The sequence below is a fragment of the Peromyscus maniculatus genome, chromosome 12, assembly GCF_049852395.1.
Source record: "Peromyscus maniculatus bairdii isolate BWxNUB_F1_BW_parent chromosome 12, HU_Pman_BW_mat_3.1, whole genome shotgun sequence".
Taxonomy (NCBI): Eukaryota; Metazoa; Chordata; class Mammalia; order Rodentia; family Cricetidae; genus Peromyscus; species Peromyscus maniculatus.
In genome coordinates this window covers 80,172,581-80,200,392 of record NC_134863.1, presented here as the reverse complement: position 1 = coordinate 80,200,392, position 27,812 = coordinate 80,172,581, and the positions used below count along the sequence as shown (strand labels likewise).

Sequence of the window (27,812 nt, the reverse complement as noted above, 5' to 3'; positions counted from 1 at the left end):
TAAATAAAAAAAATTAGTTTAGGGGACTGGAAAGATAGTAGTTGAAATGTCTTATTGTTCTTCCAGAGGACCAGAGTTCAATTCCCACCAACCACATAGGATGGCTCACAACAGCCCGTAACTCTGTCTCCAGAGATTCTGATCCTTTCTCTGGCCTCCTCAAGCACCTACACATACATATCACACACACACACACACACACACACACACACACACACACACACACACACACGTAGTTTTAAATAAATAAATGTAAATTCATGAAAATTAGAGAAATGGGACTGGGGAGGGGGTGATATGTAAAAGTCTATGTTTCTCCGTGAGCCCAGTAATACTTGAGACTGAAGTGTAAAACTTGGCCGAGTCACTCACCTTATGTCATTTATTAAGTCCTTCCCATCTCCTTTGTTTCGTTTTATTCTTGGTGGGTTTTTTATTTTAGCATTATTTGTTTGCGGGGGGGGGGGGGGGGGGGGGCGGGGGGGGGGGGGGTGGCACATATGTGCAGTGGTGTTCATGCCGAGGTCAGAGGGTAACTTTTCAGGGTCACTTCTCCTTCCCAAGGGTCATGGGGATTGAACTCGGGTCTTCAGGCTTGCTAGTGACACCTTCACATGGTGAAGCATCTCTCCTCAGAGAAGAGTTGTCCGGCAGATTTCGAAGGGCTGTATTATTGTAGTTAAGCTGCAGGCTGATCTTCTTAATGGAAACAAAACACAGATGGCATGAAATGTTCTTCTTTTTAAGAAGCCAGTTGTATAGTGTGGTATCTTCCTAAAGACCCTCTCTAATGCTTCGGTAGCACAACCAACCAGAAGCTCTGGGCAGTGGAGCTGCAGAAGACCATCTCCAGAGACAACAAGTATGTCCTGCTGGCTTCCGAGCAGCTAGTGGGGGTCTGCCTGTTCGTTTTCATCAGACCGCAGCACGCTCCGTTTATCAGGTCAGTGGCAGACGCTGTCCTCTGGCTCCCCTCACTGAATGACAGACAAGTCCGCGAGTGTGCAGTGCACCTCTCCATCTGCAATTCTGTTTTCAAGGGACGTGGCGGTTGATACTGTGAAGACTGGCATGGGAGGAGCGACTGGGAACAAGGGCGCAGTTGCCATCCGGATGCTCTTCCACACCACCAGCCTTTGCTTTGTCTGCAGCCACTTTGCTGCCGGGCAGTCACAAGTCAAGGAGAGGAATGAGGATTTTGGAGAAATAGCCCGGAAATTGAGTTTTCCCATGGTGAGCTTCTGCTGTTTATTCTTTAAGTATTTTAATTTACCCTACATTTTATGTCAGCCAACTTTGAAGATTTAAAGCGGTTCTCAGAAACATCAACAGTACCCATCTACTTTGTCTTATTACTCTTGGCTCAAGAAACGGTGTTGATAGTGGCAAGCACATCTGAAGCAAAGAAATAATGTGAACACATTAACACATTGTTTTGAACTTCAAATGCCATCTCATGTTTCCAGGGAAGGATGCTGTTTTCCCATGACTATGTATTTTGGTGTGGTGATTTCAACTATCGAATCGATCTTCCTAATGAAGAAGTTAAAGAGCTCATAAGACAACAAAATTGGGATTCTCTTATAGCTGGGGACCAACTCATCAATCAGAAAAACGCAGGGCAGGTAAATAAGTACACACTGGAAGGTAGGTTACAAAGGGGCTCTGGAGCGCTGGAGAGGTGGATCAGCGGTTAGGTGCACTTGCTGCTCTTGTAGAAGACCCAGGTTCAGTACCCGGCACCCACACATTGAGCAGCCCACAAGCACCTGTAACTCCAGTTTCAGGGGCTCCAGTGTCCTCCTGTGGCCTGTGCAGGCCCTGCACATGACATGGTGCACATACAGACAAGGACGCGTACGCAGATGCACACAAAGACAAAGAAATTTAAGATTTTTCTTCCTAAATAGAAAAGAAAGAAAATAAGAGGATCTGGGGGCCAGGGAGAGGGGTAGGGGTTTAAATCCTGTCCATGCAGTCCTGAAGATCTAGGTTTGATCCCCAGCACGTACCCGAGAAGCCCCAGCTGAAAGCTCTGGTGCAGTGGATGCGCCTGGAATCACAGGTGGACAGGAGGGAGACCCAAGAGCATCAGCCAATTGCCAGGAGCTGGAGCCAGGAATAGTCAGCCTGGGGCGTGCTGCACTCTAGAACCAAGAGAACTCTGCCTCACTGAGTGGAGGGCGAGAACAAACTCCCAAAAGTTGTCCTCTGACCTCCACATGTGCCCTGTGACACATCCATGCCCTCCTTACTCAACATACTTCACATAAAAGTATAAGCATGCAATAAATAAAATTGTAAAAGGAGGGTATGAGCCAGGCAGTGGTGGCACACACCTTTAATCCCAGCCCTCGGGAGGCAGGGGCAGGCGGATCTCCATGAGTTCAAAGCCAGCCTGTGCTACACAGTGAGTTCCAGGGCTACACAGAGAAACCCTGCCTCAAAAAAACAAAAAACAACAACTTTAATGGAGGGTATGAATTTTGACAGACTTTTTTATTCCATTTCTATATTTATTGGGAGCTGTTTATATGTACCTGTGACTAAACATATAGATTTTTTTCTTAAAAGATTAGAAATAAGAAAGGAAGGGGAAGAGAGGATTTAAAAAGTTATATAATTCTTCTTAGGAAGAAAAATACATTAATGTGTCTATAAAATGTACTTTGAAACAGAAGGCTTATATTTGAGGGGATGATAATGTGGAATCTCAGATTAAGAGAAGTGGTTGGAGGCCACTGGTGTAGTATCTGAGATCATCAAGCTTGAATTCTTATACCTTGGTGACCACATCACCTTTTTAGACATCAGCTCCACTATTTGGAAGTATGACATCAGGTTTGATGATGCCCAGCATCTCGTATCATCTTCTACTTTTTTTTAAAGATGGGGCCAGCCTGAGGATTGAAGCTAGGTCCTCATGCTTTTGAGGCAAGGGCTCTACTCCTGTCCTTCTTAGAGTTCTGAATGCCTCGTAGAGCAGGGTGACTTCCTTTATTCATGCTTTTAAGGTTTTATTAATGGAAGGTTAAGTGGTAGGAAGAAGGTCACATGCTAGGTTTGGGTAGGGGGTGTTGTTATTCAGTTCTGTTCGAAGTGTCCACTGGATAGATAGTTTGTAGGAGACGATCCAGCACGTAAGAATGAAAGTGGAGGACTAGAGAGATGACTCAGTGATTAAGAACACTGAACACTGGCTGCTCTGTCAGATGACCCTGGATCCAAAGCCCAGTTCTGGCCTCCATGAACACCTGCACACATGTACGTACACACACACATACACACACACACATCCCTTGGCCAGCTCAGTTTGAGGCACCAACAGACTTATGTTGCTCTCAGCCTTGATCAAAGAAGCTACTTCTTACAGTATCAGCAGTCATAACTGCCAGAACACTGAGACTAAGACACTGAGTGTTCAGCCCTGAATCATACATCCACATTAACCCCACCACCAAGGTCCAGGGACGTCTCAGGAGTGCAAGGGCAGCAGGGTAAGGAGCTCGGTGCCCACGTGGCCGTGGTGGTCAGGAACTCAGCAACTGTAGTAAACCGAACAAGACTCAGATAAGACCAAGCCAGCCGAAACTGCAGCATAGATAGGTGGATGACCTCTGGACCCCACACCTCATCAGGGAGCCACTGACAGCTGATAGTCGCTGGAGGCGGGACAATTATTTTTCTGAGGATGTGGCCACTGGTAGGTTTCCCATGCTCTAGTGCAGTGGTTCTCAACCTGTGGGTCACGGCTCCAAAGGGGTCAAACAACCTTTTCACAGGGGTTGCCTAACACCATTGGAAAACACAGATATTTACGTTATGATTTAAAACAATAGCAAAATTACAGTTAGGAAGTAGCAATGAAGTAATCTGTGGTTGGGGTCAGCACCACCTGAGGAACTGGATTCAAGGGAACCGCATTAGGAAGGCTGAGACCCACTGCTCTAGTGGATGGCCCCACATCCATGCACATGTGCACAGCACTAATTGGACTTGATGAGTTATCAGAGGAAGAAGAGATGTGATACGGAGAGGAATGGGGAGAGCTGAGGGAGAAATAGAGGGTGAATATGATCGTTTTTCATCATGCGATGATGCAGTCTCCAAAATCAAGACACTTTAATTTTTAAGGAAAAACATGAACAGTTATGTGTTTTGGAATAACTTTGGGTATGTTTATTTTAGATTTTTAGAGGATTTTTAGAGGGAAAAGTGACGTTTGCTCCAACCTATAAATATGACTTGTTTTCTGAAGACTATGACACCAGCGAGAAGTGCCGCACCCCGGCATGGACAGACCGAGTCCTCTGGAGGAGGAGGAAGTGGCCTTTTGACAGATCAGGTGAGGAGTGGACTTTTTTATTTAGGTAAATTAATGTGAATTTTGTGAGGGGGGGGTGATAAACATAAGAGCTTTTTTATACAAAGGTTATCTAACATAAAACAAACATTTAAAAACATTTTATGCATATTTTTTCAGTAACATAATTTCATGTAAAGTGAGTGAAGAGACATTTATTTTGTAAAATTTTTTATTGTAGTCCTGAAATTGAGGATTTTGAATGACACTTGGCTGTTGAACTTTTATGAAACAGTATTTGGTCCCAGGTTCCAAGTAATCTTAGAAGTTAGCAACATTTCGGTTCTTCCCAAGGAAAGAAGAAAATAACGTGACAAATATATCTCTAGTTTAAAGATCTCTGGACTGTCTGCTTCCAGAGTTTTGACATTTTAGCCTCCGACTGTTGAAGGCTCTACAAGGAAGTGGGCACTTACACGTGTCATGTGACCTCCTCACGTGACTGCTCTTGAATTGTCTTTTATTCTGATTGCAGCTGAAGATTTGGATCTTCTGAATGCTAGTTTCCAAGATGAAAGCAAAATCCTTTACACATGGACCCCTGGCACTTTGCTGCACTATGGGAGAGCCGAGCTGAAGACTTCTGACCATAGGTTTAAACAGCCTCAGTTTTTAATGATGCTTGAAGTCTGTGTGAAATAAATCCTTCAGGAACATGTCTAATGCAGCATCTCCCTTTGCGTCTTAAGGCCCGTCGTCGCCCTGATTGACATAGACATATTTGAAGTGGAGGCTGAGGAGAGACAGAACATTTATAAAGAAGTCATTGCAGTCCAGGGCCCACCAGACGGCACGGTGCTGGTGTCAATCAAAAGTTCTGCACAAGGAAACGCTTATTTTGATGATGCTTTGATTGATGAGCTGCTGCAGCAGTTTGCACACTTTGGGGAAGTCATACTCATCAGGTGAGTGAGGCAGGCGTCTGAGCCAGTGTGTCAGAAGCAGTAGTTTCTACACTGGAAACCCCAACCTAGTGACTGACTAGTGTCTGAGTGTGACATTTCCAAATAAAGAGCTCTAGAAAAGCGCTCCTAGGTTTTGAAATTAAGTTCTCTACATAGAAAACTTAAAATGAATAATGAACTTTTACATGAACATGAAGACAAAGGTATGTTTGAGTTCAGGAATAACCTCGTCACGATTCCTCTACAAGGGAGCAAGCTCTGTGTGAGAATGAATGAGAATGCAGCTGTAGTTGATAATTTTAATGTTTCAAGGAGAGAGAAAAGTAAAGGGACCAGTACCCCAGGAGTCAAGAAGCTGAGGCAGGAGGATTAGGAGGTCAGGGCCAGCAGACTACATAGAAAGTGTGTCAGTAACCACCTTTAGTAACTAAATAACCTGGAGGGAATTTTTGTTACTCTCCGAGGTTCAGGTCGTTGTAACTGGTGCATATTCAGTTTGCAGCCAGCAGAAATGTGAGGAGTTGTGGGAGCCATCCATCCATCCATCCATCCATCCATCCATCCATCCATCCATCCACCCACCCACCCACCCACCCACCCATCCATCCATCCATCCATCCATCCATCCATCCATCCATCCATCCATCCATCCATCCCAGTCTCAGTTCCCGGTATTGACTTCACCGTGTACTTTCTAAAGCTGACCTACGGGCCTCATTTTAAGAGGGTTTTCTTTCACATGTACAACCGTTTGGGGAAATTGAATTTCATGTGTGTTTTTAATTCCATGGGGAAAGGAGTACTACTTAATTCGTATGTTGTTCATTTGCTTGGGTATGTTTGACTTGTGTTCAAACCTCCACACAAGGTACCGTAGAAGAGCAGAGGAGAAGTAAAAGACATGGCATATGCTTATAATCTAGTCGGAGGAGTCGCGGTAGTGGCCTCTCCAGGTCCATAGACTGAAGAGAGGGTAGTTTCTGTAGAGTGGAACTCATGCCTGCGACACATGAGGTCCTTTCAGGGAGCAGAGGGCAAATGGAAAGAAATTGTGTTTACATTTCAGATCCTTTGACTTTCTTACCCCTCCTCCACATCTATTTTAAATATTCCAAATCTTATAAAATCTGAACCTGAGAGATGGCTCGGTGAATAAAAGCACTACCTGAGTTCCATCCCTGGGATCCATGTGAGGGTGAAAAGAGAAAGCCAATTCCACAGAACTGTCCTCTGACCTCCACATGCATGCTTGACAATAATGAATTAATTAGCTTCTAAAAGACTTAGAAATGGCTCTAGAAAGTACACAGTAAATCTCCCAGTTTTACAGATGACAGTAAGCCTTGCCAAGTATGGAAATGTCAGTCCACCGGAAACATCTGTGAACTCTGAGTGGGCCGCAATGAGCAAATGTAAACTACAGCATTGAACTAGAAGACTCGAAGTGGTGTAAGAGAGAGAGAGACTGGTAAAGGAGCGGGGACTTGTGTCTCTTTAACTCACTGGGTTCTCCCTAGTTCAGAATTGAAGCTAAAAGCTTTCCTCAGAGTGCTGTCAACATTAGTGTTGATAAGCAAACAGGTGTTACTGTGATAAACAGCCATGGGGTGTCTGGACACTTCGGATATTATGTTTATTACACCAGTGGTACCAAACTGATAAGGAAAAGCAGATACTAAAAGTAAAGCAGAGGTGGATGTGGAGGTGTACAGCTGTGGTCATGGTACAGTTACCAAAGAACCAGGAATGCTTGGAACTCAGGACACTGGTGCATCTAAGAACAGTTTTACAGGGGTATCCTCCATGGCCAACCATTTGGTAGTTATTTAGGTAAGACTGCCTACCATCCCTGTGAATTTCAATTGACAGCATTTTTGTAACTTACTAACTTCCTGCCAGGGGAGCGGAGTCCGTTATCTTGGTCATGTCTGAGTGATTCTAAGATGTACTCCATGTGCACTTGATTTCAGTCGAGTAGTTTGGCACACTTTTATTTTGGCCTTTTTTTTTCCCCTTAAAATCCATAATGTTTTAGACTCTGAGCATGAGATGAAAAGGTTTTCTCCATATGGTTGGGGAAGTTCAGTTTGCAAAATTGCTTTTGTTGCCTTGCTTGCTGACCTTGACCTTGATATCCTCCCTATGCTAATTCCCTCCCCGGTTTCACCCTCCTGAATGCTTAAGGGAAGTTCCTTGTCCGTGTATCCTGCATAATGGACATTAACAGCTTAGATGCAAGATTGTAAAACATCGATAGAAAACTTCTCCTCTGGGGTTCTCCAATTGTGCTGTAAGCCTGTATTTAAGACCTCCTCCCTCCTTCAATAAACGGCATTCAGCATTTAAAAAAAAATGCTTTTGTAAATAAGATGGATAAACATTGTTTTATTCTTTGGTTATAAACCTCCTTATATAATCAGTGACTCTTCCAAAGGTGTCCTTTGTTTCATTTTCTCCTTTTGGGGGTTTCTTGTTTCCGAAGTATAATCTTGGAGTCACAGCAAAGAAGTATCTTGTGCAGACGAACACCTAACCTAGAGCTCCTTGTGACCAGTTAGTTGGGTCCTTTGGAGTTTCCTTCTTATTAATAGTCGCTGTCATCTTTCTCGGTCAAAGGGAATAAATAACCTTCAGGAAAGTCACTGCAACAGGGAAAATGCAGAGAACCCCACTGTGGAGTCAGATGTAGCCCTTCCTCCTGCCTGTCTTGTTACCTGAAGGAAAAAGCAGGAGGGAAGTGCTGGGTCGGAGGGCGCCCTCCTCTGGGGACCAGCCCAGTGGTCTCCATGTTCTCTTCTTGGCTCCCGTTGTTGATTAGGAACCAGTGGCTAGAGATTGAGCTAGTAATGTCTGAGGAGTCAATTTTCTTCTTATGTATCACTGTTCTTTTTCTTAAAGATTCGTAGAAGATAAAATGTGGGTTACATTTTTGGAGGGAAGCTCTGCCTTGAATGCTCTGAGCCTAAATGGTAAAGAGGTAAGGTACCGATTTGATGATTCTAAGCCATTTGAAATGTCTGAAGATTGTATTTGTACAAGCATGCTACGAGAGTGCCTAAATGTATTTTCAGTTAAGAAAAATAGAAGGCTGTGAACTATGTAAGAGTTACTTAATATTTTTATTTAGACTAGTTTTCCGCCTAACTTAGGGTTATTTTACTTTCCCCTTAGAGATAGTAACCATTGACAGAAACAAAAAGGAAAACGTGTTCATTGCCTAATTTGATTTCTACCATATTTAGTGCAAAATATTATAAATTTTTAATTAAGGTTAGATATTCCAGCTCCTCTCTACATTGTTATCAAGTGGAGGACATGCTTTTTTATAAGAACATGGGACAGAAGGTCCTCACCATTTCCAGGAGTTACCTGTAAGCTGCTGAAGAAGGGCTTTGGTGTCAGCTCCTTCGCAGCCTGGATACCTAATTGCCACAGATGGCAAACACTCCACACTGTAGCACTTTCCAATGTAACAGCTGGGATGGTCCCAGCCTGTGATTTGAAAAGTCCCCATGAGGAGCTTACACCGTGACCTGGAGTAACTACGTTTCTGTGAAAGGTCGCATCTGTCAGTTGCTTTGAACCTGTTTGTCTTTGTGTAGCTAACTCCTGCATTACCAAGTGTGTGGTCATTAGATGCACTAGACCCAGTGCTGGTTCAGTCTCTCCACCAGAGGGCAGCTCCTCTCCTCCAGAGTTAACCAGCTCTCTCTTTTCATGTTAGGAGTTTGTTTGTTTTGTTTTGTTTTGTTTTTAATGCAATACTAATATATTCATGTCAAAATGAATTAGAAAAAAAACAGAAAATGCAAGATAATATTAAGTTGATCATTTTAGAAGTTACATATTTCTAAACCTCTAAAGTGTTGCCTTTGTTAGAACCATTAATTTAACCCTAACTTTTCATAAATTATCCAATTTCAGAGAAAAACCTGAAGAAGCTGGGCATGGTGGCACACACTTGTGATCCCAGCTCTTGGTAAACTGAGGCAGGGGCCTCACTGAATTTTAGGCCAGCCTAGGCTACACAGTGTGTCAAAACACAAAAAGCAACATGCACACACAAATAAATAATAAAAAAATAAAAGAAAGTGTTTTTTAAATATACTATTTGGTAAATATACAAGATTTTTGTTGATTAAAAATGGTATGTGAAATATGTAGGTAAATGATGGATTCAGTTGAGTTTAATACTTGGGTCTGGTAAGCAAATAAGAGACCAGTTGCTGTTAGACAAGCCATGCTGTTTAAGTGAGTGCCTTCAGGGGTCCTGAGAGCAGTAGTACTTTGAGCTGGAATCTGCCCACAGAACTGCCAGCTCACAGTGTTGAGTTGGACTTTTAAAAGTAATTGTTATAGTCCAATTTCATAACCAGTTGACAGGAAAAATGATACAGAAGAAAATCAACTCATATGAGTGGCAACTCAACTCATGGCTACACAGGTCATTTATAAATATTAAAAGTTCAGTCTTCTTCCAGCCGAGGAACTCTCCAAACAAAAGGCGGAGCCTTATAAAAGAGCTTGTAACTAGGAAGCTGGTCTGTTGTAGGGGGTGGACTTAGTGAGAGCTTTTCCTGTGTATCCTCTCCATGTCCCTGACGAAGGAGTCTTAGGACAACAGCAATTTTTTAAAGAGTTTAAAAAATACAACAAGACGGTGTAGCTTGATTATAGCATATTGGTGGTTTTGTTAAATCATACTTATATCTAAAAATCACTTAAATGAATAAGGAAAGCAGAAGGCTTGCTTTACAAGTTTCAGCCATTCTATTTCCAGAAGAGTTCATTTTTGTAGACGATTTAAACTCATCTTCACACAGCATTCTCCGACATTTGAAATGCTAAAACCGCAGGCCAGCACATGGCGGCATACACTGGAGCGGCTCTCAGGACCGATGACAGTGGGTGTGTGCTCAAGGCTTCCTCTCTCTGCGGTTGTTCAACGTAGGAACACTAGTTAGTTCATGGATCCAAACCGGAATTACGCAACAGACTACTAGAAGTGTGTATTTGGCCAAGAAGAGAAACTGGCTCCAGAAAAGGAGTCCTAACTACCTTTATTTGGCATCATAAGCTTTTAAAGGCAGAATGGTGAATGGCCTGTACATGGGAAAATTTCAATATGTGTGGAAGGATTTGTTTTGACTAGAATCCAACTAAACTGTTGATGCCACTGCATAATGTAAATAGGCACCCTTCTCCCACGTTAGTTTCTGTGCTAATAAATTTTTCTTCTGTATCTTTTTTCTGTCAACTAGTTATTAAATCGGACTATAACAATTACTTTAAAAAGTCCAGACTGGATCAAGAATTTGGAAGAAGAGATGAGTTTAGAGAAGATCAGTGTCACGTTGCCCTCATCGACGAGCTCCACCCTGCTCGGTGAGGACGCAGAGGTCACAGCTGATTTTGACATGGAAGGTTCGTATGCTTGCTGAGCAGGCTTTTTCTGTGTGTTTTTGCTCACTCCCAGCACTCACGACTTAGTATCCAGTTTATATCTCTCTTTGAACACAGTATTAATAATGGTTTGTTCTATGTAGTATAAATGTTTATCCGATTACATTAGACTTGGTAATTTATATGCCATTTTATCATTAAATAATAAATACATTTGTATATTTTAGTTTATATTGTATGATAAAAGCACAGAGTGGTGTTTTGAATGTGCCAGTTTGTGCCAATAATTATAGTTAAGCAGAAGTTCCAAACAACTCTTTTTACTGCCAAAATGAGTTCATAATAATTATTACAAGAGAAGAAATGTTCCAAAGGAATTCAGAGAGTCCAAGTAACTAGAAATACATTCATGTAAAACTGAAACTGTGCATATAAAGGTATCTACTTCAGTTGAAATTTTGAGAAAAATTATCTGGGTATTGTCGTTTTCTTAAACACTATTTGAAAGTACATTTGCTTACTAATACTATACGTTATATGTGTGAGCATAGTTTTCATTAGGATATAGTTTTGTGATTGATAGAGTGAATGTTTAGTGTGTATAAGACCCTGGCTTCCATCACTGGCCTCCCCAGAAATGCACGCCTGACTCCGCACTGCTCGATAACACATCTAAGTTAAACATCTTTTAGGAGAATCACTAGCTTCTATATTGGCATTTACTTGATCCACACATAAATATGAAATTTTTGGATGCCAAGTTGTGTTGGTTCCTTTTTTGGGTGTGGTCATACGCCCTTCTGAAACAAGTTAAGGAGAGGATATTTATTCTGGCTTATGGTTTCAGAAGTTCAGTCCTTGGTTGATTGGTCTGTACACTCGGAAGAACATGGAGGCAGGAAAGATGGTGGAAGCTGGTCTTATCTTCTTAGCAGACAAGAAACAAAGAAAGGGGGCGTATGAGAAGAGGCCAGGGCAGGAAATAGAGCCGAGACAAACTCCTACCGACCTAGTCCCTCCAGCTTTTTACTGCTTCCCAACAATGCCATCTCCCCATGCATCCATCCGGGCATTAGTCCGTCATTCTGTCAGAGCTGTCTAATTACCTCTGGGCGCTCACGGACACATCCAGAGGTCGGTTTCCCTGGTCTCCGAGCTCTTTGGCCCAGCAAGTAGAATCAGAATTGACCATCTTAGAGGTGCATGCCAGATACTCAAACTCTGTGACCATGGTCTTGTTAGTTCCTTCTAGAACTCACTGTTTACGGGGTGTTTTATAAAAGTATGCAGGTCATCATAGTAAGTGATATCAGTGTAGTAATGACTGGTGGGATGGTATCCCGTGGGAAAGTTTGTAGTTTAAAGAATAAAATCAAATCAAGGGTCTGGAGAGATGGCTCAGTGGTTAAGAGCACTGGCTGCTCTTGTAGAGGACCCAGGGTTGGTTCTCAGTGCTCACATGGTGATTCTGTAACTCCAGTTCCATGGGATCTGATGCCTCTTGTGGCCTCTTCAGGCACTGCACTTGTGTTGCACAGACATACATGCAAGCAAAACATAAAAATAAAAGCCTTTGTAAAGTCAAGAAAAGAAAGTATAAATATGATATCTCATACCTCAGAGAGATGAGGGACAAACTAAGAACAGGAACTTATTTAGGAGCAGCGAGGGGAGCTGTTGGTGACCTATGTAAGAATAATGTTGGTGGTGTGGTAAAACCAGATGGTGAAATTGCTCTGGGTAGAAGGTGAAGAAGTAGGGCGCAGAGCCGTTACTTTTGACCGAGGGGAGCCTGGGAATGTGTAGTGCTGCTAGAAGGGGCTGGTGCAAAGGGAGAGGCTGGTGCTGGGAAAGGCTGACAGAAGCAGCAGGGTCTCTGAGGAGAGCGAGGTATGCTGGCCGCCTCCCTTCCCTCCACTCCGCCTGAGTGTCGCTTGCAGGAGGGACTTGGTGAAGGAGGAGGCTCCGTCTGCAGACTTCCCTTCGTAGTGGATTTAGTGCTCACATCACTCGCAGGAGTGGGGCAATCCTCCACAGCTCCTGGGGACTTGAGACTCTTTGAGATAGTGTCTCTGGCCAAAAGGAAGGAGAGGAGTAACCAAACTAGAAATCAGAACTTTCAGGCAACTTGGGGGACCCAAAGGAGATTGGAACCTGGTTTTCTTCAGGGAGTGGCACTCACTGATGTGAAGTAGTGGGATGGTGGACGAGAGGGTTGTGGGGCAGGGCAGCGGAGAGCCGTGCAGTAGGGTGGGTAAGTGAAGAGCGCCTGAAGCTAAGCGCAGAAGGGACCGCATCGGTGAGGCTAAAAAGGCCAGGGAGCAAGCCCTGGGCCTCAGCGAGGAAAACTGAGGAGCCGAGGGGCTGAAAGAAAGTGACCAGAACGAGGTTGCAGGCTGGTAAGTGCCCCGAGGTCACGTAGGCTGAGGGTGTGCTGTCCATGGTGGGGAGCAGTCCTGTCGGTGAGCACAGCGCTGAGGCATTCCCGCTGCCCACCAGCTGTCCACAGGGCTTCGGCATCACAGGCAGAAAGGTGAGAGGCCCACTTGCCATTGTGCTTTCTGCTTACTCCTGAGTGGCTGGAGGGACGGAGGGTGGCGAGTTCTAAAGGAGGTGGGGTAAAGGGTCCCGTGACTCCTGGCGGCATAGCCGTAAGATAGGACTAGGGAGGAAGGTGATGTGCTGGGTGCGAATCCTCTTGCACAGGGTGCCCTGACCCCACTTTCCAGCCCTCAGGTAGGTGGAGATGAGGCCTGATAGGGGAGACCGGGTCGGTATTGGGTGAGAGCTTGAGGTGGGAGACTTGTGGTTGAGGCAGCGGTCCTTAGCCTGTGGGTCGCGACGACGAGGGCCTTGTGTGTCTTAGCCCTGGACAGCCTAATGTTCAAAGCTACAATGATGGTGTCTGTGGTGGCCTTGCTCCTGTTAGGTGATGTCGATGACTACAGCGCTGAAGTAGAGGAGCTTCTTCCTCAGCATCTGCAGCCATCCTCAAGTTCTGGCCTTGGCACTTCTCCAAGCTCTTCACCCCGGACCAGCCCGTGCCAGTCACCTACAGTGCCAGAGTACTCCGCACCGTCTCTCCCCGTCAGACCCAGCCGAGCACCGTCCAGAACTCCAGGGCCCCCGAGCTCACAGAGTGTGTACCCCCTTAAGTGCTTGTGTGACTGTCTAGCCAGTTGTTTGAACTTGAGAGAACGGTTGTGTCCTCGTCACTTTCTGTCGGTGTGATGAAACACTGACCAAACCAGCTTGGGGAAGGAAGGGTGTATTTGGCTTACAGGCTCATTAAGGAAGCCAGGACAGGAGCTCAAGGCAGGAACCTGGAGGCAGGAGCTGGTGCAGAGGCCATGGAGGAAGACTACTTCCTGGCTTGCTCCCCATAGCTAGCTCAGCCTGCTTTCCTATTTCACCTGGACCACCTGCCCAAGGATAGCACCACCCACGATGGGCTGGGCCTTCCCACATCAATCATTAATCCAGGAAATTGGCCCTCAGGCCTGTCTGATGGAGGAAGTTCCTCAGTTGAGTTTCCTTCTTTCCCTTCTTTCCAGTGGCTCTAATGTACATCAAGGTTACAAAAACTAACCAGTAAACATTGTGTAGCTTGTTAGCCCATGCATTGAGTGCCCAGTAGACAGGAGGTGAGTTTCCCGACCATAACTCTTGGTGGAGCAGACTCTCATCACCGTGTCCACTAAAGGAGAATTTGTCTGGATCCGGGTTGCCTGTGTTTTATAACTTGGGATTTTCTAGTCTGTGATAAGAGTGCTTGACTATTTGGGCTCCTCCTCCCCTTCTTTGCTGGCCAGCAGGCTGTATATGACTAAATTCTAACAGTGAATTCTGTCACTTAATAGACCCCCTCATCAAGTCAACGTTAGTACCTCTGCCAGATGAGAGGTCCACACAGGGTAGCGTCATGGTGCCCATGGTTCCAGAAGGTAGTTCCATGGTGGACACTGAAACTGTGTTGTACTCTTTCTTCAGGGCACAGAATTTGTAGAGGAGAGAATTGGAGCATTTTCTGTACCTATGTACTTTCCTTCCCGCTAGCCCCTGATCTTACCTACTCACTTGTTAGGTTCTCCAGTTGACACTCAGCCAGCAGCCCAGAAGGATTCTCCCCAGACCTTAGAGCCTAAGAGGCCACCCCCTCCCCGCCCAGTTGCTCCTCCAGCACGTCCTGCCCCGCCACAGAGACCACCTCCACCTTCAGGTAACCAATACTCTTGGGATGTCTGCTTAACTTCAAATTCTCCCCCTCCCCGTTTTAAAAACATTGTGCATGCTTTCATGCTGCGAGACTCTGGATTTTGTTTGTGTTTATATGATTGTTATTATTACTTAAGCCTTTCAAAAAGGACCGAGGAGCAGCTGGACGACGTGTCTGTCAAGCAGATTTCTTGAGCACAGTCAGGCTGCCTCTTTGCCTGGGCACAGGGGAGGCTTGCTTGGGTCTTGCTAATTTGATGTACTTGGGCATGTATGTTGTTCTTGGGTAAAACCGCGTTTAATTTTTTTAAATTCCCCATCTGTAGCTTTATAAAGACAATTAACATTTATTAACTTTTGGAAATTTTATTTTAGAACTGAAGAGCACACATGTTTTTAATATGTTTTACATGCATTTTTAAATGTTCTCCTAGCTAAATACAATGATCACTTCCTGTGAGCATATGCATTGAATAATTGCTTTGTATAATGTCGAGGTATTTACATAATCATACATGATGTGTGCTGTCATGACTATTGGAGCAGGTCTTGATATTCAACTCTTTATTTAATGTCATTTCCTTTCTGCTGCCTAATTTCTTATGAACTATAAGGGGCTAGGAGTCCTGCACCTGCTAGAAAAGAATTTGGAGGTAACCATTTACATTTGCTATCCTGTGTGAATGCTGGTTTATTATGTTTTGGAATTTGAACTCTCTAAGTCAAAGACAGTTTAGATCTGTTTGGTAAGCATCAGAATGAATGACATTTATACCCCATGTTATAAAGTTCCAAACTTTATATATTCCTATTAACATACTAGAGCTTAGTTTAATCTGTGAGTAGAACTAATAAATTATATCTTACTTTGCATTTTGAATAATTCCTCAAATGCTTGCCTCATTTGTTTGTGTGTTATGATTTTTCTTATTTTCAGTGAGGGAATTTTTATTCAGTATTGGATGCTTTTATTTAAAAAGTAATTTATTTAGTTAACATGAAAACGGTAGGGCTGGGAATGTACCAAATGTGCTTAACTGACATGTGCAAGCCATGGATTCAATCCCCAGGGCTTACACACACGAAGGAGAAATTGGCAGCTCATTCTGAAGGGTTTAGTGCTGAGTACATTTCATCTAAATCTCAAGAAAAGACGGAGATTATACCAACTCTTCAAAGAGCTTGAGCAGCTCCAGTGTTAATGTTCCGAAAGCCCCTGCCGTACAGAGTTGATGTGTCCAGCTACCTGTCATTGTCGATCCCCTGAGAGTCAGGGTCAGCTGTGGCCTTCACACAGCTTCTGGGAAGATTTTGGTGACTTTGTAATAAGAATGGCTACGTGATTTGAACAGTGTAGCTTCTATGAAACATTAGGTTTTTTTTTTTTTCAGTTCAAAAATGGTTTATTTACTTTCAGGGTGAATTCTACTTTACTAGGAGACCAATGTGTAGAAAATAAATTTTGAAATGAACTTGTGGAAACTTGTATCATATTAGCAAACCAGTAGCTTATTTAGACATCTGTTTCCATTATAAAATACCTTTCTTCATAATTCCTCTACAACAACCTATCTTATTCTGCGACCAGAAATCCTCTAAGTCAGTAAGCTAAGAGAATACATCAGAAACTAACTTCTAAGAGATATTGTCTTTTTGTAGAAATTAAAGATGGAATGAAAGCTCAGTTATGATTATTTTCCTTTTGACTATCAAATAATGTATTAGTAATCTGGATATAAGAAATGAGATGATCATAAAGTTTTGCATTAGACTTTTTTGGGTTCCTTACTGCTGGTAGTTTTGGATATGAAAAGGAAGCCCTGCCCTCCTTCTGTTCTTAGATTTGAGGAAAAGGAGTCAATTTTGAGCTAAAGTCACTTTGATAACTTCCAAGAGATTTAAAGCAATACAAGACCCTTCATGCAAGAATAATTGCATGCGTGCCTTTCATCCTGTGCTCTGGGCTCTGAACAATATATAGCTTTTGTTCTTTCTCTAAAAAGGTGTCGGAGCCCCTCCCAGTCCTGGGGTAGCTAGGAGAGAGATGGAAGGTAACAAGATTTTTGCATTCTAGATATGGTTCTTGTTCTAAGTGTCAGCCCTCCAGTGTTTCATGGCTTACTAAATCCTACAAAGTAGACACCACCTCTCTTTGTCCTTAGAAACACCTTGTGTTTTTCTCTTTTCCTTCTGTGTTGTATGTATAGTTCCCAATGGCTGTCCATTTAATGTCTTATCCCTGGGGTTCCTGTGTTGTTCATACCTAGTCCTGTGTACTTGGACTATGAAGTTACTGCTGAAAGAAGAATGCCTTCATTTTCTTTTACAAGTCACATGTTTATCAATGCTCTTGATTACCCTGAAGATTTATAGATTGGTAGCCATAAGGTCTAGTATTTTATAGATTTTTTTTTTATAAAAGGTGTTCCTAAATATTTTGGTATTGGGCTAGATTTGCTTGAAAGACCACTAAAACTAGGGCCATTTGTTAAGACTACAACTATTTATGGACTGCTGTATAGTATAACCATTGTACTCAAATTTCTTCTCAAAATGGAAAGTCTAAGATAATGCCTGATAAGTCTTTTACTCTTTCTGTCCCCCAGAGTAATTTTCACGTCATCCTTAGGCTACCTTCTCGATTTTGAGCCATATTGTAACACTGCATATATGAATGTGTCTATACTTGTCTTCTGTCTTGATCCTGATAGTCTATTGTAGATTCCCAAAGACCTCACGCTAAGATGACTTACCCACAGTCAGGCCTGTACTATGACAGGCAAAGCTGTTAGGAACTGGCTCAGGAGCCATTTGTCTGCTGAGCTGTAAGGAGCAGCTGACCGGGTCTTCAAAGTTCATGGACAGAGGTCTGTGAAGATGTCACCTTGTGTGACTGACTCCCTTTGTCTCCCATGCAGGTCTCTAATACTCCAGTTTCTGTCTTTACACAAAGCTAAGTGCTTGTTCTGTTGCTGTCTCGTGCCTTTGTCTCTGCTGGCAATGGACAGGGCATCCAGGTGATGCCGCGCACTGTTGTTTGTTTACTTATGGTTGATTCTTTGTCCTTTCTGCTTCCAAGCACCCAAAAGCCCGGGAACAACTCGGAAAGATAATATAGGTAAAAACACTTGCATGTAGTTACTTCCCCTTAAAACTGGACCATGCAATAGACACTTGGAATACAAATACATGGTTTCTTATTTGTTTCTACTTTTTTAAAACAAAACAAAAAAAAACTTTCTTTGTTTCAGGGCGTAATCAGCCTTCACCTCAAGCAGGCCTTGCAGGCCCAGGACCTGCTGGATATGCTGCAGCCAGACCGGTAGGTAACACCTGGCCCAGGAGTTAAGAGGTATTTGTTCTAACTTCCAGTTTGCGCTAATCTGTTTGTTACCTTGGAGAGAATCAGGAGAAACCACCCAGGCTCAATTCTTCAACTCTAAAATAAGGAAACTGATACTCTCCAAGCTATATCTCAACTCTAACCTTTCTCACATACCTCCAAATGAATACACTAGCTTATTTGGATAAAAATAATGTACTTAATTATGGTCTCTAAATAAACATCTTAGCGTCTCTTAAAATATGAAGAAGTAATGTATTTGGATAGCTGTTTAGCATGTAGCCTATTTAGTCCAGGGAAATACAAAGTTATCCTTCCAGCCAGGTACGGTGGCATACAACTTTAATCTCAGCACTAAGGATGCAGGAGCAAGTGGATCTCTGTGAGATTGAGACCAGCATGGTCCACAGAGTAAGTTCCAGAATAGTCAGGACTTTGTAGAGAGACCCTCTCTCAAAAAAAAAAAAAAAAAAAAATTAAAGAAGGAATTTAATTAGCATAAAATTGTAATAGAATACTTAAACTGGTTCTAAAGTTATTAAAAATAGAAAGGCAAATGGCTTACAAGATTTTCACCATACTTTATAAATCTATGGCTTTCTGTCTGTTTAGCATATGTCCTGTTCTATACATACAGCTTCTATTATTCTCTCAAATGAAATTCCTCTGAGCTCTAACAGTTATTCAGAAAGGAAAAGGCAGGGCCATAGGGATGCTCAGTGGGCGGAGTACCTGCCATGCAAGCCTGCTGGTCTGGGCTCTGGCCACATGTAGCCCATGGAATGGTGAGGAGGAGTTTCCTGTGATGCCACACGTCATGGCATGAGTGCCTGCACACACACACACACACAATAAAGAAAACCATAATTGCAGTATAGGCTAGAACTACCACTATGCCTAAATCTGGGGAACCCAAGCTACTACTTGTCATGAAAACAGAAATTGCCTGTCTTTGTAGTCATCTACTTAACAAACTGAAGGCCATTTCTATGTATAATTCTACTCTTTCAACTGTCTGTAGAAGACACCTCAGGGTATCTGTTACTCGAGTCCACAAGAAGGGAAGTTTGCCAGATACCGACTACTGCCACGTTCCCCACGGCACCTTGATTATGTAGGGATAGGGGAGGGGGGTCAGGATTTCTGTGAGGCTGAAAGTTCTCTTAACACCAGGCCTCGTGTCTTTTATCTACTACCCCAGCATTTAGGTGGCTGAGGCAAGGAAATTACTATTGTGAGCCCAAGTCCACCCTGATCTACATAGTGAGTTCCAGAGTAGCCTGGGACCACAGTGGTAGACCTTAGCTTAAAACACCCAAACCAAAAAAATAAAATCTAACTTTGGCTTTAAATAGGTATTATGGGGTTAGACCCTTCAATAAACATACAAGAATAGAAAATACTTTTCAGCAGTGTGTCTTCTGGCTTATTTAGTTAGGCACTTAATATTGTTATTTCGTGTTTTAACAAACCAGGGAGGACGGAGAGATGGTTCAGTGGTTAAGAGCCCTGGCTTCTCTTCCAGAGGACCCGGGTTCAGTTCCCAGCACCCACAACAGCCCACAGTAGTCTGAAACTCTCGGTCCAGGGACCTGACCCCTCACACAGACACAAATGGAGGCAAAGCGTCAGTGCAGTCAACTAAAAGGAGGGGAGCCTGGTTCTGAGGCCTTAGGAGGGAAGGTTTGTCTCCTTCGCTTGTGCTTACAGAGCCTCCTCTCTTCAGGGAGTCAGCCCTGCTCCTGGTCAGGTCCCTCGCCCTGCGTGCAGCCAGCCAGGCCCATGTTTATATCCTGCTGCCGTCTTCCCTGTATGCATGTGGTTACCGTAATTTAAAGTGTAGATGACAAAATCACAGGTTAAATAAAAATGCCTAGACCATGCTTACAAGTGCCTGGTGTACAGTTCACCGTCACAGATAAAAAGGATTATCACTGTTTTAGCTACAGACAGACAATTAAAATGGTGAAGTGGGGAACTATACCCAAGAATCACTGAGACGTGAAAGCATGTATTAATGTCACTAGTATGTTCCCATCTTAGACAATTCCTGCACGTGCTGGAGTGATCAGCGCCCCTCAGAGCCTGGCTCGGGCATCTGCTGGAAGGCTGACTCCTGAAAGCCAGGGCAAGCCCGCAGAGGCATCGAAAGGTAGGCATTGCGGGCACACACTCTGCTCTCGGCTTCTTCTTTGACTCTTTCTCTTCTTCCCACCTCGCATGAGATCTACTCAGATGGGGTCTTCTCCCTTGGGCCCCTGGAAAAGAGGGGAAATGACTAGACTACCGTTGCACATTTCCCTAAAGAAAGAGAAGCCATGGCCTTTAGAGCACAGCTAACGTGAAAATCCTTGGTGTTCCAGGTCCAGCTGTCCTTCCAGAGCCCCTGAAGCCTCAGACCGCTTTTCCTCCGCAGCCTTCTCTGCCCTCCCCTGCTCCAAAGATGCAGGAGCCTCTCGTCCCCACGGCCGCACCCATGCCTCCCTCTGTCCCCCAACCGAATCTGGAAACCCCACCACAGCCCCCCCCTCGGAGCAGGTCATCTCATAGCTTGCCTGCAGACTCCTCACCACAGCTACAAGTAAGTGTCACTGCTGAACAAAAGTGTCTCTGATGCATCTGCTTTATCGCCCAGAGTGCACTTACCTTAATGACCGGGAGTTAAGAGTAAATTTGACCTGAAATTGTATTTTTGCCACTTGAAAATAGTAGCACCTTGACATGACTTTAGTATCATTTGGTTCCTTAAGTGAATCGCATGCTATTGGCTGTTTGAGAATTTTAAGGATTTGTTTGTTTGTTCATATGTATTGCTTAATAAAAAAATCTCAGAGAACATCAGGAGTGCTTAGGAGGTAATCCCAGGTTAGGAGGCAGAGGATCACAAGTTCAAGGCCAGCCTGGTCTACAAAGTGAGCTCCAGGCTAACCAGGGCTACACAGTCAAAGAGTTCTCAGATACAAGAGCAGGGTTCTTTAGGAAAGTCCAAGTGGTTCCTCATCTGTAACTTTTTAAACACGTTTGCTCTAGGCATTTAACTAGTTATATGAACAATAATAATATCGTCCTCTTTACTGTTAAGATGGTAAGTTAGTTTTGGAGGGAGACCAATGAAGATCAGCTCAGTGTTTAGACATTAACATGGCCGTCAGTTTCCTGCAGACAGAGTGATTCTTCACTGCCTCCTGATGTAAGCAGGGTTCTTCCCTGTGCCGAGCTGGCACTGGGTCCCTGGGGTTCCCGAAGGTGCTGTCGTGACAGGAGTAGCTCACACGAAAAGCGACAGATGACCGCGTCCTTTGGATGGTGTCCCACAGAAACAGCTCCATGGCCCTGACCCGGAGTCACGGGCGTTCCTGTTGTCTCGAATCGGCAGCTCGGCCCCGTGTAGATAATGCCTTACACTGTGAGGCTGTTTATGTTACTTGTTCTGAATGTACATTCTGGGTTAGTTTTGTTGTATGCACGTAACTAAAGTTGATAAAAATAAGTACATTTTGCTGGATCACCATATACAAATTCTTTTCTTGAAAATTTGCTCAAAGCCAAAGCAATATGTGAAGTTTTAGAAGCCCCAGTCTGAAATACTGAATTTGCAGTAGCCGTGAACATTTTATGATAATAACTTGCGTTTGTCTCACAGACAGACGGGTGTATTGACCTACTTAGCAGACCTTTTCTAACACAGAGCTCTGTTGAAAAGCAGATAACTAAAGTAGCTAAGACTCAAATAGTCATTATCAATTGGTACTTGCTAGGCTGGTGCTTACATTTCTGAAAGCTAAAGAAAGCAATAGAAAAATAAAGTGATAAATACTAAAAGTTACTCTGTTTTTTAGGTTAAAGTGGAGGTGCTGAAGATATTTAATAGAAACTCTTCAGAGAATAAATATCTACATTCTTTTTGCCCTTCCTCCAACTTTAAAGATTTATTTTATTTTTGTACTGTACTGTTATTTAAAAATTAGTTGGAAGGCAGAAGTCTTTGAAACTAGCAATTTGAATACTGTCATACAGTTTTAAGGCATCCATTTCAGAGTAGAGGCACCTTAACTCCACCCACTTTGTAATATCTGTATCTGAGGTCCATTTCATACTGATTACAGTGCCTTGGACCTTTAACATAAGCCTGTCCTTACCTCCTGTCCAGTGTCAGAACTGATGTACATGACTCCAGAATCATCAAGACGTGACAACTCAGGTTACAGAGTGCTAATGTATGTCAGTGTCAGGACACTGGCCTCACGTGCACATCCCTAGGTCTTCAAAACGTTTGTGACTTAAGTTACAGAGCTTCATGCTAATGTTGTATGTCAGTGTCAGGAATCCGGCCTCACGTGCACATCCCTGGCTCATCCCCAGCCCTGGGGGAAACATGAGGAGGAGGGGTAAGGGAGTTGAGAGATTCAAGGGGAGTAATCTATTTAGAGTGGTACCTCTAAACTGTCAGATTTTGTCCACTGCTTACATATTTCACTGTTTACAAATGAGCTTCAGTGTTAGAAGTCCAGTGTCTTAATAATACCAGATTTTAAAATTGCTTTCAGTTTTAAACAGCAAAAACTGGTTTCTTACCTTGTTGTACCTTCCAACTAATAAACAATAGGGAATGAATTTTCTAAATCCTTTAGAGAATTTGAGCATCATAGGGCAAGGCTGGGCCCTGACGTCCTGTTAGATGACTCTTGGGGCTGTATTCTGCAGAGTGGTATTGTATACAGTTTCTCTAGTAAGGAGACCCCCGGGGTCTGAAATCGTGAAAACAAAACTTGAACTGGCTAGTAGACACTGTTAAAGCTTACATCCTAAGGTTACAAAGAGACCGGGACTGTGTGTGAACTGACAGTATCGCTTGTAAGTGCTGTTCTTGAGCCCACATGGGACCTAGGGCTTTCTAAGGACTGGCTGGTTGGGGCTGCGGCTGGTCTGAAACTGTCCTAACTCTTTCCTCTGATGTCTGTGTTCCTTTTCTCAAAGCAGGAGCAACCATCAGGGTAACAGGTACCTGAGTGTTTATCACCTTCCATGTGCTGTCCACCCGCCTCCCCAGCGCTGCATGTATGAGGCTGGCGCTTCATACATCCAAAGTTCCACCATGTTTAAATCCACTCGTCCACATTAATACATTCTATTACCATACCGTAATCTCATACCCGCCTTTTCTTTTTCTTAGCATTTTGGATTTTTAGGAACTATTTAGTTCTTGCTAATGCCTTACCATTTTTTTTGCTTTATTTTCTATGCAAATTAACAAAACTAAAAAGTATGATTTCAGAAAGGCAAACAAACCATTTTATATGAAAGCCTGTTTGGCTAACCCGCTTTGGTTCTTGGTTTTATCAATGGCATAATTATATAAATGCAAAATCCAATTGTTTTTTCCATGGATTTCTTTTGGGAAGTCTTTTTTCAGATAATTTTAGAAGCCACATTCTTTTTGGTAAGAAAGAGTTGGTAATTTGGATTAAAATGATAATATGTTAAAAGCCCTTCCAACACCTTTCTCTGTAACACACCTCTGATGTCATCACAAATTCCCAACCCTGCTTAGATCAAAGCTAATTCCAGTGTGGTGGATGGTGGTGTGGGTCTCACTGTAATTTCCAGGCTGATTTCATCAGAACCCCACTCAGTCCGTGGCTGGGCTCCACCACCCAGCTTCTTGGTGAACAAAGGGATTTAGGAGGGAGTGCAATGTCTGTGGCCGTGAAGTTACCTCTGAGCATTCCTCCATGGCTCTCAGCTCACAGCCAGGGCCACGCAGAGCACAGCTTCTTTTGGATCTTAGAATTTTTAGAATTGGTGCTTATAGAAAATGGAGTGCCCCCCACACACACACTTTAAATAATCCTTGCTTTTATCTATCTTACTTGATAGGAAGGACCGTTAAGGAAAGGTGTATTATTCAGTGAGTCTACAAAGGCCAGCTATCATTCAAAAGCAAAGAACCTTTGAAAATTCACTTTTCCAAGCAGAGAAAGGAAAAGACTCCATCTATAATTCTTGAATTTATGAATGTGTTCATATATTAGCTTTTATTCATAAAATTGAATTTCTGTAGGGAATTTCAATGAAAATATAACTGCATAGATGGGTGTTGGAAGTTTATTATGCATATTTACCAGATACTCTTAGCATATAAGTTTAAGTTTGTGTTAAAATTTAAATGAACAAACTCATCATGTTGTATAATTCTTTCTTACCATTTCAAAAAATTGAATGAAAGAAATTATTCCGTCACATCTTTGTGATTTAAAACATGGATTTAATAAAAGGATTTATTTAGTTATGAATTCTTTAAAAACATAATTTTACCTATTTCACTCTATTTATTAAACCACCAAAGTAAAAACCTACAGTTACTTTTTAGTTTCTAAATTTGTATAGTTGCTCAAGAAAAGAAGAAATAATAAAAATAAGAAGAGAAGGAATTAATAAATAAGAACCAGTCATTCACTGTTCATTCCTTTCTAGGTAAAAACAAATGGAGTTTCTGGTGTCAGACAAGAACCAGCGCTGAAGAGCGACCCATTTGAAGCTCTCTCCCTCAGTCTGCTTGCTGTATCAAAGGCTCAGCTGTCTGCTCACATGTCACCTGCTCTAACCCCAGACCCAAAGGTGTTGGTCCAGTTGCCTTCTGCATCACAAAGTAGTGTCAGCTCTCTGAGTTCTGTAAGCTGCATGCCAGCCATGCCTCCAGCTCCCGCTCGGAGCAAGTCCCAGGGAAGTATGGGCAGTTGTGCAAACCCGTTTCCCAGCCTGCCCAGCTGGAACCCTTTTACAGACAGGACTGCTTCCCCTGGCAACCCATTCAGAGCTCAGTCACAAGAATCAGAGGCAGCTTCTTGGCTGCCCAAAGAAGAGCCTGTTCCTAGTCGTGCTTTCCCTCCCGTCATGCCTCTCAGTCACGACACGAGCAAGCCGTCCAGCTCAGCTGATGGTTTTGAGGACAATTTTGATGTGCAGAGCCAGAGTACAGTGAAAACAAGCAATCCCAAAGGATGGGTAACCTTTGAAGACGACGACTTTCCCACGACAGGAAAGTCAAAGTCAGTTTGCTCAGACACGCTGGGGAACACACCAACTTCGTTTGATGACGACTGGAATAAAGGGGCAAGTGTTTCTTTCTGTGTGCTGCCAGCCAGAAGACCCCCACCTCCTCCGGTCCCTCTGCTCCCGCCCAGCACGAGTCCATCTCCCGCAGGACCCTGCACAACCCAGGCATCTAAGGCGTCTCCCACACTGGACTTCACAGAAAGATAGTTAGAATGGCAAGGGAGTGTCCATTGGTTTGCTTTGGCTCTTTGTTTCTGTTTTGTCGGGGGAGAGTCGAGAGAATGGGGCATTAGTTATTCATTATGTGCAATAAGTAATCATTAAGTGCACTGATAGCTGTATCAAATAGCACTAGAGGATGTGGACAAAGCAGGAGTTTATGTATATTGGAAATAACAAAGACATCCTCTTATTAGCTGGAGTTCTGGTCTTTCTCTTCGGATGAACAGGAGAGAGAGCAGAAGCCATTTTAAAAAGTGCTTAAAACTACTTTAAAAAATAGTCCTTACTGAGAAATTCACATAAAAGTCACATAAAGCCAACACAACTGTCGCTGACATTACTGCCAGCCCACTGTGCTGGTGACAATTGGTATTTATGGATATTTACCAAAGAGCTTCCCGAGTTAGAGTGCAACAGTTCTGAGGGCATGCCTTTAGCAAAACGGTCTGTGTGTGTCTACATCATAGGCATATGTGTGTATGCACACAGACTTAAGTCTTGAGATACAATTCAGGTCAAGTTTTACCTAGCAATTCTCACAATGTCTTTTTCAGTATCTCATTATCAAAAAGATGGCTGCCACCCGGATGTGCTTTAGATACTTTCACTAATTTTAAATCCTAGAGTAGAACAACTGCTTTACAGAACTGCCATTTCCTATTGTTATACTCCCCAGCCCTTCAGATTCACCTTCATCACCTTCCTCCCCTGTACCTCTAGTACGCCTTTCTCTGGGGGGTGACAGTTGACAGTACAGGCACTCAGAACAGCAGGCACACGCCACCGAGTTTAGTGCGGAATAGTAGAGCTAACATGCTCTCTCCTGGGTGTGGCCCTTCCCCTTCCCCACCTTTCTGTTGGCCGCTTTGCCCTGGAGCTTTGCTTTCTGCAGGGAAAGCTGCTGTTGAGTGCTCTGAATTGGGAACATACCCCATGTGTGTTCTCTCCCATGTTAGAGGCCATAACACATCCATGATGCTGCTTTAAGGTTTTAGAGGCTATACCTCAAATTTCTGTGGATTCTGTCTCCTGCACTGCCGGTATGCAACTGATCTTGCTTTTATTTTGTGAAGAAGTACACGGAATTTTTACAAAAAAACAAAAAACGAAAACATAGTATTTTGGTATCATTAAGTAAGCCAGTTGGAAAACTCCCTGAGGCATTGTTTGGTAGTTGTCAGTTGAAGTTAAAATCATCCTTAGCCATTAAGACTTAATGTTCTTTTTTATATAAAAAAGTTACATACACCTAAGTTCCTACGTCCACATGAACCTTTAAAGATGTGTATTGTGATAACTAGAAACAGTTTATGGCTGCCATCACCTCCATGTAAAAGCACAGCAGACTTCATTGCACTTCTCACATAGAGTGATCTGTTAGGACAGAGCACCTTCGCAAATGCTCAGTGTTATCAAAATACTGTATTTATAGAAGTAATCCTCTGCTGCAGCCAGAAGTTGCTGTAAGCAATAACTCCCGTGAGTTTTCTATTGTGCTTGTTGGGAGTTGTGATCATTTCAACAGTAGTGGCTTTTAAACTGCCGTGTTCCTATAGCAGTGTGCTTCCAAATGTGAATTAACCTGTCGAGATTGTGGCTGTGACAGCTCTGTGACTAGTGTGTATGGTATCCACTCCCATTAGCAAGCTAATCCATCGCTAGGGAACAGAAGCAGTGTGTCCCTGGGTATGAACCACTGTACAGTTCTGTAGAGCAGCGGCTCAGCCTGTCAGGCCTGGCACACCGCTGAAAACGCACAAGGAAGTTAAAGTTTGCTACAAAAAAACCCTAGACATTGTGTGTGAAAATTTACCCGCTCTGGTCAGAGCAGAGCAGAAAATAGACACTAAGAATCTCTGTGACCGTCTGTTCTCTATAGTAGATTGCTGTTTATATGTATGTAAGAGTTTTATTGCTTATGTGGCATACAATATTTATAACTATATACTTTATAGAAGTACAGTATTAAAGTCAGTGGTATACATTCTGTACATATCCTGTGAAATGTGCTGTCATATGAAATAAATATATCTGTCTTTACCACTAGCTGGCTTCTTTACTCAAAAGGGAAGATTTTCTTCTCAGTGATTTTTTTCTTGTATTTCACATATACAAATTTCATGACATTTGGAGAAAATAAGTTAGCCCTTCCTTCCTTCCTTCCTTCCTTCCTTCCTTCCTTCCTTCCTTCCTTCTTCCTTCCTTCCTTCCTCCTTCCTTCCCTCCCTCCCTCCCTCCTTCCTTCCTTTCTTTCTTTTGTGTGTATACATAATGCATGCATGAATAAGAGGTAGTTTATTCTGGA

The 27,812-nt window shown here is 43.2% G+C and overlaps 1 protein-coding gene across 34 annotated transcripts in view; it reads left to right on the top strand.

Moving 5' to 3' along the window:
- Synj1 (synaptojanin 1) overlaps positions 1 to 27,553 on the top strand; it is a 79,627-nt gene extending 52,074 nt beyond the window's left edge. For 6 of the 34 annotated variants that reach the window (XM_076549176.1, XM_016002086.3, XM_016002084.3 and 3 more), the window contains 14 exons: positions 803 to 943; positions 1,041 to 1,233; positions 1,467 to 1,625; positions 4,189 to 4,345; positions 4,839 to 4,956; positions 5,053 to 5,268; positions 8,167 to 8,245; positions 10,530 to 10,692; positions 13,601 to 13,810; positions 14,756 to 14,890; positions 18,138 to 18,208; positions 20,273 to 20,381; positions 20,593 to 20,810; positions 24,704 to 27,553. In XM_076549176.1, the coding sequence (XP_076405291.1) occupies positions 803 to 943; positions 1,041 to 1,233; positions 1,467 to 1,625; positions 4,189 to 4,345; positions 4,839 to 4,956; positions 5,053 to 5,268; positions 8,167 to 8,245; positions 10,530 to 10,692; positions 13,601 to 13,810; positions 14,756 to 14,890; positions 18,138 to 18,208; positions 20,273 to 20,381; positions 20,593 to 20,810; positions 24,704 to 25,492 (2,758 nt within the window). In that variant the 3' untranslated portion in view covers positions 25,493 to 27,553. Of the gene's footprint in view, positions 1 to 802; positions 944 to 1,040; positions 1,234 to 1,466; positions 1,626 to 4,188; positions 4,346 to 4,838; positions 4,957 to 5,052; positions 5,269 to 8,166; positions 8,246 to 10,529; positions 10,693 to 13,600; positions 13,811 to 14,755; positions 14,891 to 15,500; positions 15,540 to 16,889; positions 16,938 to 17,965; positions 18,005 to 18,137; positions 18,209 to 20,272; positions 20,382 to 20,592; positions 20,811 to 23,206; positions 23,231 to 24,703 lie in introns of all 34 variants that reach the window. The other 28 variants (XM_076549174.1, XM_016002079.3, XM_016002080.3 and 25 more) reach the window with 11 other exon arrangements.
- Positions 27,554 to 27,812: the final 259 nt, after the last annotated feature.